This window comes from Gambusia affinis, linkage group LG21, assembly GCF_019740435.1.
Source record: "Gambusia affinis linkage group LG21, SWU_Gaff_1.0, whole genome shotgun sequence".
Classification (NCBI taxonomy): Eukaryota; Metazoa; Chordata; class Actinopteri; order Cyprinodontiformes; family Poeciliidae; genus Gambusia; species Gambusia affinis.
Window position 1 is genome coordinate 7,500,553 of NC_057888.1, and position 11,945 is coordinate 7,512,497.

The window sequence follows — 11,945 nt, forward strand, 5'->3', positions numbered from 1 at the left end:
ATGTTTCCATTCACCTGAAGCTTATTTCTGGTGGTAAATGGGACAGGCATCTCTTAAAACACAATAAAATAATTAAAAAACTCAAATCGATCTTGTTTTTTATTTGCATGATAAAGTTGCTGAAATAAATGACCTTTTCGGTAATATTCTAATTTATTGAATTAGTCTGTATAAACTTGAAAAAATCAGTTTACTAACTATCTGGTTGGTTTAGAAAATTCTACTTATTTTTAACAAATTAAAAGCTGTTTTGGAAAATAAAATCTTCAGCAATAAGCCCTAGTTTAGGCGTTAACAGGAATAAAGAATGCTAATAAACTGATATTCTGCTAAATTTGTATCTCATATGAAGTTTTTAGACCTGCAACCCATAATAGGAAGCAGTTGCATAATCACCAATTAGGTGATTGCAACGTAATTGCCAGTTGAAGACTCACTAATATAAAGTAGTTTGGTGAAAACTTTTTCACTTTCTAAATAGATTTTGGAGCTTGGATATCGAAATTATTTTCTGATCATTCCAAAGTTACCTAAACTCAGGAAGCATAGCACTTGATTTTTTTTATTTTTAGCCAGTGGTTTTGTCTAGGTTTTTTCTGGTTGGAAGAAAAGCAGAGGCGGATTTGCACATGGGCTCATTTATGCCCCCTTCAGAGAGGTAACGGTACTGCCTACCTCACCTCCTGCTTTCTTTCTGCTGTTTTACAGCAATAAATAAGATTTAAAATAAAGAAATAAAAAATAAACTTAACTTTTAAGTTTAATTATGTTAGATGCAAATAAATAACTTCTAGCGCAGGTGGAAATTACATGAAACTATTATGAATATTAACTTTTTTTATTTAATGATTAAAGTTGAGGTATTGTGTGGTAGATGTCACCACCAATAAAATCTGATATAAATTTGAACAAAATTAAGGAGCTTTTTTAAACTATTTGTGAACTTTGTTCTGAAGGTCCACAACACAGTGAGCTGGTTAGAGCGTCTGTCAATACTGAAACTGGATCACTCTATCAGAGTGCAAAATATATTTATGTGAACAATGAGGAGAGTCAGAAGATAGCGTCATCTCTTAATTCTTCACCCTGCCCCAGAAGACTGCAAGAATGTAAATGTTGTGGCTTCTTCTCAGCTCGAAACCACATGAAGAGAACCATGAAAACAGAGTAAAGTCTGGTTTAAATTTGCAGAATAATTTCTTCCATATTCGTGCCATTCATGGTTATTAAATAAGCAGTACTGTGCAAACGTATAAGCATCATTTCAAATATAGATGTTGACATATAGAACTCAACCAGAACCAATAATATTATCCAAAATATTCCATAAAATGTCTTTATAGATTTGAAGTTTAAAGAACATCCAAAGAATCATTCTGTTTTTAAACAAGTTTTTCTTTCAACATTTGTTTTGGAAAAGCTTCATAGCATCTAATGCAACCCATTAAATAAAAAAATGCTTCAAAAATGTTCACGCCGACAAACCAAACTAATTTAAAAAAATCTTTTCACATGAGGGAAAACAAATTCTCTTGAAAAAGTATCACATCAAGCATCTTCTAGTTTTAAAGCTATTAAACACAGAGTTTCTCTTTTTCAATGCCCCCTCTTTTCCTTCCGTGCATCCCCCCAGCACAGGACACAATTTGCCGGTTAATTCTTCACAAGTCATCAGGACAGCAGTTCCCAAACCATACCAGCTGCTGGCACAGCCCAAGGCTCTGCCACTGGGCAGGGACAAGCATCCCACAAAGCTCACAGCGGGCAGAAACGGGAGTGGTTCAGATTAACAACATGCAGACTGGGCAGCGTCCATCTCAGAGTGGACTGTTCTAGGAAAAGTTTTTAATTCCTTTTATCCAAACACCTTCAGGTCTTTCTGTATGAAATTTTCCAAGTAGTTATGCAGAAATAAATACAAGTAGGGTAAATAAAAAGTTGAGCATCTAATGGCGTCATTGTATATGAAAGGAGAACCCAAAACAAGCTAAGTGAGAAACACTAAAGGAGGCAGATAAAAACTGATTGAACAGGCAGAAAGAAAAAAACTTGATGCTTATTAAACCAAATTGCAACCCGTTCGAGACAAATCCTGCAGCGTGCAGTCCTTGTTTAGAGGACTAGCCCGAGGTTATTCCTGAAATTTAACAGAGAGCTTAACTCTGAGTTAAAGTCAGAGGAATCGTTGGCTCTACTGCCTCCAAATTCTTTGTTTATTTTTCAGTCTCAAATGTTTGGCAACCTCAATCCAAAGAATCTCTGGCATACTTTCTCCCACTTCCCAGGCAACATAAACACACACACGCCCTCACACACACAAAGAGTCAGCAAGTGAGTGCTTTTAACAACTTTCATTAAATCCTGACAAACAAGTAAAACACACAGTTTACTGCAGTGTAAATTCAATATAACCACCACAAAAATAATTGGATGCCAAACTCTCGAATGACACATTATACACTTTCACACAGCACGGCAGCAGGGATGTACACAACTTCTGATAGAGAAAGAAAACAAGCCATGTTTGCATAAAAATATACTCTAAAGTCGTTATTATCCACTTTACAAATGTAGTAACATATAAAGCTACAAATAATAACAATAAAACATATTAAAAGATAAGAAAAGGAGCTCTGTAAGTGCTTCGTATTATCTTTGATTAAAAAGCTTAGTACAAAAAAATCTCACATCAATAAAAGAAAATGTCACAAGAACGGTTAGAATCTTTTAATTACAGAGGGGAAACTCATTCATTTGTCAGTAAAGTCATAAATTCAAAAGTAATTTATTTGTTCTTTGCAGCACATTAATTATATACTCAGGAAGCAACGTCATGTCTGTATTAACTTTCAGTCGTCTTGTTATATTTCTAATAAAAATGACCATAAAATATAGGCCTAAGGGTTCAAATTTTCTTTAATTAAAAATTCTAATTAGAAAATCTTCAAGATTATTAACTTATTCATTTGGTTTATTGATTCATAACAAGGTCCAGTGATTGAATCACTCCACACAACTGATTAATAAAAAAAAGAGTCATATATAAACATATTGTCTATTAATTAATTTGGTTAGGAGATATTCAAAGTAGCCATTTAGAAATTTTGCATTTGTTAATGAAATTTTTAATCTGCAAGAACAACAATTATATATTAGAACAACAATTAAAACCTCAGTTACATTATGAAGGTAATACATCTATAGAGGACAGATATTAATGTCACTCAGCACTACATTATAGCCTATTTCATATAAATTTCAATTATAATTATCACTCTTCTTGTATTTTATTGGGGGGAACTACCTAATGAAGCACAACTTTATTAGAGTTGTAAAGGCAAAAATGAGTAAAATTTTTAATTTCAACTTTTTAAAAGATTTTATGTAAATCTGGTGCTACTAAAAATAAACCATGGGAGGAATTATCGAAAACTAAAACAAAACACTGACAACATTCACAAAAACTATATTCAATTTATTGGATTTTGGGTATAGTCAATTAAACACAGACTTCCTCATTCAGCTTGAAAAATTACGTAAAAGAAAAGAAGAGTTTCTACACTTCTACAATAAACCACTAAGAAAGTTCAACTTGCTCATTCATGCACTTAGTTTTCTGCCAGACTCTGCACCTGTCCCATCTCCTGCAGCTCTGTGTTTCCACTCCGAGCGGACCTCATTCGGAGTCGAGCCGGCCGATTGGTGGACCCGGAGGTGTGCGGAGTAGACTTACCGTACAGTTTGCTGGGAGTGCCCTCTCTGTCCGTGGACTCAGAGGGCAGAAGCAAGGGTTCGTCGTTCAAATCGCTGTCTGGGGTGGCCGCTTTGTCGTCCGCCCGGAGTTCTGCCGCGCTCATGTCGCTGCGCAGGGAGAGCAGCGGCTTGCTCAGCTGCCCTGTAATCATCGGATCCTGATGGGAGCTGGGAGCGCAGGTGGGAAACAGGGAGGAGAGGGGGGAAAAAGGAGAGAAAAAGCCCCTGGTTAGATTGCTTCAGCGTCTCACCCTCAGCGACTCCTTCTCTATGTCTCTACTCCCTCTCTCTATACCCCAGCTTCACCTTCCTATTGCTCACTCATCACTCTCCCTCTCTCTCTCCTGCTCCCTCCCCTCCTCGGCTCCCTCTTTTATCCAAGACTGGTGCTTCCCCACTGATCCTGCTGGCTGCTGCCTGGTGAAGGGCTGTTACGGATCGCGTGGCTTTGCCATTGTGCCCCGCAGACCTAAAAAGCCCATACATCCATCTCTGAGGGCTCACCGCTACCTGACATGTGCCTCATCTTCGCCATAAGCAGAGATGGCAGCTATTTACAGTGAGGTGACAAATAAATGAATTTGGAAGTGTGTGAGCTAAAATTTATATTAATTACTTCAATTTTCACATGTTTAGGGGACATAAAGTTAAACCAAAGGTGACATCTTGCTCTGATGCACAAGCCAATATATACTTTAAGCAAGACATGAAGCCAATTATATTCATTTTTGAACAAAAAGCATCAATCGGTCAAGTGGAAAACAATGTGAACCAGTAATAACTAAAAAAATAATCAGGGCACATTTAAAATATTAGAAACTTAATTTTGGAATCACTTCAATAAAACTTTCCAATAATGAACTTTTCCTACCTCGCCAAGCTCCAGAAGAAAACGTCAAAAACGAGGTTTCAGCAAGCTCAAAGCAAAGCCACCATGGAACAACCCGGCGGTCAGAATGTCCTTCCCACCCAACCGGGAGCCGCTTCTTCAACCTTTCTGTGTCTGAATTGCGACCACGCGTTCAAGCCGGAGGTAACTTCCAAAGAAAACCCCTGAAGATGTCACCTCCTCCCTTTTCCCTCTCCCTCCCTCTGTCTCTTCCCCCTTGTGTCTTCTGACTAGAAAGCTCCTCAGACAGCGTTCACCCCACCTCAGGCTCAGAGGCGCAGCACAACCACGGCCCTCTTTCTTATTTGTGAATAAGCTCCAACCTAAATATGTCTAAGCACAGGACAGGTGACCAGCACATATATATATAAGCTCAGAAAAAGGAGGATGTTGAGGGTCTTATTTCCTCCCCCCTTACCCTTTGTGCGCATCAACAATCCCCTGCGTCAATCAGGGTAGTCGATGACTTGCTGCCCAGAGGGGCCTTTTTAATGTGCCCATCACGGCAATCTGGCCTTTCTGATATGACACATGATAATCTATGAAAATGTTAATCAATAGAAGTAGTTTAAGCTGTCATTAAAATCCGTGAGCCGACTGGTCAATACTCATATCCCTGGTAACAATGTCACTACTCATCAGGGCTTCATTTGCGGAGCACTTAAATGTGGGACGCTGCACATCGATGCGCCTCTCCGCCCGCCGCCGTAAACACATTTTCCCCTCTGTCTGAGCCTGGCCGCGCTCTGCTTGCATTCGGACCCACCCCCCGCCTCCCACCGCCCAGCGCCTCTCCTTTGAGTTGCTTGATAGGTCCACTGGAGGGCAAAATTAATACCTAATTGAATCTTGCAGTCATCAAAATAATCAATAGTTTTTTATTATTTATTCTTCACAGTCTGTTGACTGTTTGAAAGCTCCGAGGGACAGCAGAGAGCACAGGCAGGCCCTGAAATTTCTACCGTTTCACAATGTAATTTTCACTGGGGCATGAGAGTTTGCAAGACCTATAAAAAATGAGAGCAGTGCTTTTTTGTCAGGAGGTGGAGGGGAAAGAATAAAGGAAAAATGGGAATCTTTGCCCCAGCAGCTGCAATGAAAAATAGAATAAACAAGCTACTGACACTTCAGAGAAGGGCATGGTCCTTTCTGTCCATCCCTCCATCTTTTTCCCTTTCCCCTTTTCTCCTTATTTCATCATATCAGGAGTGTGGCGGTACCTCTCTAATGCTGGCATTTCTCTTCCTGACAGACTCCAAACAAGTGCTGGGAATGAGATCACAGCTCTAATCTTCCACTGGCCTCTAAGGCTGCAAGATAACAGGGCAGCACATCTCTCACCATCTTACACAGCACATAATTACATCCAAAAGATGAGCTTTGCCTATTTGCAATCTTGCCATTGAACTGGATGTGTGTTTTAGAAATTTGGGTGATGGGTTAACATTATTACCTTTGTAAAAAATACATTAAAAAAATAAATATAAAAATTTTATTATAAAGGATTCCATCACTGGTTTCAATTAGTGATTGTGTAATATATTTAGGTATCACTTTTTAAAGTCATAGACCCTCATACAAGTATTCATACCCCTTAAGCTTTTTTCATATTTTGTCAGCTAAAGTGATAGACTAACAAAAAGAATTGCAAAACTATGAAGTGGAGGGAAAATTATCTAAGGTTTTTCAGTTTTTCTATTGATAAATATCAGAAAAATCGGAAATTCGTCTGTAACATTTCCACAGCATGATTCAGCCACTACCATATGTTACCGTGGGGACGGTGACATATGATAGAGGCCCACATTGCCCTTTTTCTACCAGAACTTTATTTCTTACTGGGTAATAATTGTTTTACATTAGTAACGGTAACATGGTACCAATCCCCTTTTACAGAAACTACTTCAGTGAGGTTACATGTGTACAGAGTTGGGCTGAAAACATGACATCAGAAGACTGCAGGTCACTGAGTGGCTAAGTGTTGGAGTCACCGGTTGTGTCTAAAGTTTAAATTACAAGAATTTGAACTTGTAATTTAAACAAGTTAGCCCACCATTTGTAAAACTCAACAGTGTTTGCAAGTTACCAAATTAAGTTATCCAAGTAAATTTTTAAAGTTGTCATGTTATGCAAATGTAAATAAAGGAAAACGACCTGAACCACATACACTGAAAAAAAATTATCTTTAAACCACCATAAAAAGATTACTCAAATTTATTACAGCTACTTTTATTAGTTTTGCTCACGCTATAATTGTGATTTGAATAATTCTGAAATCAGAATAGCTTGAACAAAACTAATAAAATTAGCTGTAACAAATTAGAGTAATTTTTTAAAGTTGGTTCAGAGTAGAGTTCAGTAGAACCGCACTCAGTAGGTAGATGGTTACTTTAATTGATAATTCTCTCTGAAACAGTCAGTAGAAAAAAACATTAGGGTTAAAGATAGTTTTTTCTTCCAAATGAAGTCCTGTCTCTCTTTTCAGATGAAGAAATGAACAACTTCTATTGACTGCTTGACTATAGAGACGCAGTATATATAAAAACCTCCACACAGTGTTTAATCACAGAAAGCTTTGAGATTCATCACAGACCTTAGAAGTTTAACTATTTTGTCAGTGCACATATCCTCACTTGGAAAGCTATTCTTGACCTTTTACCTTAATTTCTAACATCCTGCATGTTTGATGGAATACAGGTGCTTATTAGTTTTGCTTGCAAAACCTGTTTCTATTGCCAGTAGTACCAAGGGTTCATACAATTTGGAGAAAAACTTCTTGCAGATTCTCTGCTTCTGCTCCAAAATCAGCTTTATTTGAAGGAACTAGGTTTTTTGACTGAGTTTAAAACAGTTACTAAACACTTTAAATAGTCAAACATATAAGTCACTGGACTTGTTTTAGTTTTCCTTATAGTTTAGTGCCCTCTGATGTTTATTTATAGTGTGATCATTTTTTTAGTATGTTCTGTTCTGAACTGATTTTATTGTGCCCAGGACACCTTGTAAGCCAAATTTTAAATCTCAGTGGATATTTCCTGGTTAAATAAAGTAATAAAAAACTGTCTTTGTAGGTTTGCAGTGGCACTTTCTTTGATTTCACAATGGTTTGGCCATTACTCAATGCCTGTTATGGTGCCCTGCTTTAAACATCTCCACAGTTTTATTCTTCTATGTCTCGTGACTCAAATTTCTTTACAAACCTCTGAGCCCCTCATAGCTGGATTTATACTGAGATCATATTATACACAAGCAGACTCTGTTAATTAGGTGTCATTTGAAGGTAATTGGTTGTACATGATTTAATTAAGGGGTATAGACTGCATTCAAATGCACACCGCTCTTTACCCGTTTTTATTTGAAAGTAAACTGTAAACCACTTCTAATTTTTCTTCCACATCACAATTATGCACTATGCTTTGCTGACCTACCACAAAGAAATACCAATGTTTAAGTTTGTTGCTGCAGTGTGACAAAATGTAAAACAGTTAATTGAGTATGACTCTTACTATGTCACAATTAAGCAATAATGGGGGACAAGGTCTGTCTCATTTCCTCTCTGTTGGATCAGGGTGGCCACAACGCAAGAACAGGTTGCAGGAACAAGAAAAAACACTCAACGCCCCCCTCTTCATACCCTGACAGGCAGCAGAATCAGTAGTTAGTGGGGTTCTGAGAGTCATCAGATATCTCTGCTAAGTGCTGGTGGTCTTATCAACTTCCTCGAGCTGAAAGGAACTAAATGGGGAATTTTTGTTTAAAACCAAACATGTAAAGAAAATACTTTTATAGCTGTTCTAGATATATTCTGTTGTATTTAAAACTGCACAACTCCATTAATAAAAGAAAGTTATTTTCTTTGCTTGATTTTTTTCAAAGACGATTTTTTAATCTTGCTGTGTGAGATCATAATATCTGTAAAATAAAAATCAACATGAAGATTTTGCAGTAAGAAGTTAAAGTTATGAAGCTGAATTTGAGCAAAGTATTTTGTTTTATTTATCATTTGATGGTTGAGCTACTCTTAAACTTGGAAATAATGAAAGTTTCTCCAATTCAGATTCTACCCTCCTTCTTCAACAATTTTTTTTTATTTCTTTTACTTATGAGACTAAAATAATATAATGCTCTGCAATTGAAAAGATAATCCACTGACTCTTGATCCCTTATATGATGAGAACCAGCATAAAGCTGTAATTCACTAGCAAATTAAAAAGGACTTATAAACAGATGCACTCTTAACTTTCTGACTATCATATTAGACATATTGTAACCTATTACAACTTTTTGAGTGGTTGCCTTTTTAATTTTTTATGAGCAACTTGCTCCTCTAGATCTTAGTGTACATCAAGAGATCAGTAACTGGCAGGGCTAATTAATTACAGCTAAAAAGCAAATAATTAATATTTATGTTTTTATATTTTTTTAATCTTGTTTGCTGGAATGTGCTAATGTGTACATATTATTACATATTACTTAAATATAAAAAAATATTTTGAGTATTTTCATTATTTTTTATCCACTTTTATGTGCAAGTAATTTAAAGCTCCAAAACATTTTACGTGTATGTCAAAAAGAGAAAACATATTGATGTTTTTTCTACCAAGGTCTCATCCTACATGCAGTAATTCACCTCAAAATGTCAAAACAAGATAATGATGACAAATGAAAAAATCTGAAATGCATCTAAAAAACTTAATTCTGGCTTTTTTTATGATAACAAACACAAATAACAACCAAAATATGACAGCCCAATTATTTTATATCTATGTGAATTCGCTGCACTGGGTTAGATGCTGATGCTTAATGGGATTTGGTAGATGATAGTTTGTCTCCCCCTTAGGGTTATTAACCAAACTGTTTCTCTATCTCTTGCTAAATTTGAATTGATCCTTGCATAGAGATGTACTAATGTCACTAAACGTCCTCATGCATGTGAATATACGACTATTAATTTCAGAAATGTAAACACAAAGATGAATCTTTTTAAAATATTGTTAAAATTAGTTGCTTCAATTTCTCTTTATCCATTCTTAGATTAAAAGTTAAATGTTGAAAATACCCCAAAACTTTAGGTGATACTTTTTTATTTTATTTTATTTTTTAAAGCTTGTTAATATGATCAACAGCTATGCCTCTCTCCCCCACTAAAGCTAAAACGCTCCCCAGTGGATAGTCAGCGGGGCCAGTGAAGGCTGAGGGCTATCAAAGCAGTGTATTAAAAGGAGCTCTTTGAAGCTTGTAAACCGCCGTGCCCAGCAGGTCCACAACAGATAGGCGCCTCTGATTGGTCAGGTGTGCGTGTGTGTTTTTGTGCTAGATCGATCCGTGGAGCTGACATTCTGGAGCATCAAAGCTTTCAGTCCACTAATATGACTCCTCCTATGTGGGCAAGGGTTGTTTTTTATTATTTTCCTTTTTTGTTTATGAGCTGCTTATGCCTTAGAGGGGCTAGCCTGTGATCATTATGAGTGAATGGTGTGCTTTCATGGTTTGGAGAAGGAATGAATACATATCAAATCAGGTGATACTTACTCACCAAATACTGCAAATAGTGATTAGCGGGAAGAAAATCAGAGAATCACAGAAGAAAACCATTAACCACTGGCAGCTGAGGGGCGACACCACAGATTCGAGCATAGCTGCTCCTCAAAGTCAGTTTCCCCCCCTCCCTCTCTCATTGCCTCTGGAGACCTGTGCCACATACACACTCATGAAAGGTGTGAAAATGTGATTTCCCAAAAAGGATCGGTAATTCTTCGTAAGGGTGGAAGGAGCAATCAATAAATCATTGCTAAGCAGATTGTACAGAAAAAAAATATATTCCCCCTCGGTATCAGTACATTAGGATTCTCTTGAGGATGGATGAAGCAAGACGGAGGTGTGAGACAATCTCAATAAAGAAGAGGCAAATCATACCTTTGGCATTCATCTGGACTACGGCTGTCAGCGGCATGACAAAGGAGCCGCGCGAGTCGACCAATATCTGAAGGGTCCTTTCAACATCTTTCTCAGGAATGTCTGCAAATATGCATAAAGTAGCGTCAAGGAATATTATAACTTACATTAAAAGATCTCTGAACTTGTTTGGACATTGAGACAGGATTAAGTTAATTTGATGTTGTTTCTTTGTGAAAATGTATGACAAAGTCAGGAAAGTGTTTGGGTTTTGAGGAAAGAAAGTTAAAAAAAACCGCTTATATAGATCAGAAGTTGCTTTAGTAGTTTCTTGGAATTTCTACGTCAAGACTTTTTACTCTATGGTATTCAGAGTGTAATATTAAAATAAATTCAAAACATACCGTATACAAAATACATGCATAAGTATCAAAAATGTCTCTGTAATAGTTATTACAAGTTAGATGTTCTTATAATGAAGTGGTTTTGAACCGCAGGTTGTACCACAGCATGTTGCCACTGCCACCAAGCTTGATAGTATTTTTAGGTTTCACACTTTTAAAGACAACTTCCTGGTCTACTTTCTTACTTCCATAGCATTTGTGAAAATTGTCTTTTAAACTGTATGACATGGATAAATGTCATACAGATTAGATGTGATATCTTTCCTCTTGTTTTTCCACAATGATTTGGGCTAAGAATGTAAGTTATCAATTAATGAGTTAGTCTAAACAAGTTCATTGACGCTGCGCTGCTAGCTCATTGCTATTAAGGTGATAACTTAAGTAGGTTGTCGAGTATTTCTATTTCAAAATAGAACCGAAAAAGTGCATTTTTTTCCGTCCCATACTTCCCCATACCGGAATCCGCCGACCTTTTCGTTTTCCTTTTTTTGGGTGGTGCGCCATATTTGTTTCTGTACCAACTGGGTGGCTCCGCTTAAGCAACACCAGTGGCGCCGTCTTCTGGATGGCGGACACACTACAACACTGTCAGGGTCCGACTAGACCCTGAAAGAAGGTCTAAGGCTAAGCGGACATTATTAGTTAAACCCTAACCCTCGTACAAAATTGTTTACTGACCCGGGGATCCAAATTTACATGTAACTTTGAGATTGATGTGCACACTACTTACCCCAACATGTACATATCTGTAACATAGAAGCCATCTCTTTCCTGAACAGCATAATGTGCGGTTATATTGCTCATGAATGTCACATTAAGCCTCTTAAGGACAACCAAGACGGGGAAAAGTTTCTTTACATTTTTTTCTTCAAAATTGCTTTTATTCAGGCATGTAGCAAATAGAAATGATTTAATCCCGACTGGGAAAGAACGTTTAATCTTATTTACCTAAACCAGTTAAATTTGCTAAAACTGAAAACAATTAAAGGGAGCAGCAATCAACA

The 11,945-nt window shown here is 37.1% G+C and overlaps 1 protein-coding gene across 5 annotated transcripts in view; it reads right to left on the reverse strand.

Annotated features, from left to right (window-relative positions):
* Positions 1–11,534, reverse strand: part of pou6f2 (POU class 6 homeobox 2) — a 94,435-nt gene extending 82,901 nt beyond the window's left edge. The window contains exons 1-3 of one of the 5 annotated variants that reach the window (XM_044104265.1): positions 11,398–11,534; positions 10,559–10,660; positions 3,734–3,921 (exon numbers count right to left, since the gene is read on the reverse strand). In XM_044104265.1, the coding sequence (XP_043960200.1) occupies positions 3,734–3,905 (172 nt within the window). In that variant the 5' untranslated portion in view covers positions 3,906–3,921; positions 10,559–10,660; positions 11,398–11,534. Of the gene's footprint in view, positions 1–3,733; positions 3,977–4,624; positions 4,762–10,558; positions 10,661–11,387 lie in introns of those variants that run through there. The other 4 variants (XM_044104270.1, XM_044104267.1, XM_044104268.1 and 1 more) reach the window with 4 other exon arrangements.
* Between the last annotated feature and the right edge of the window lie 411 nt (positions 11,535–11,945).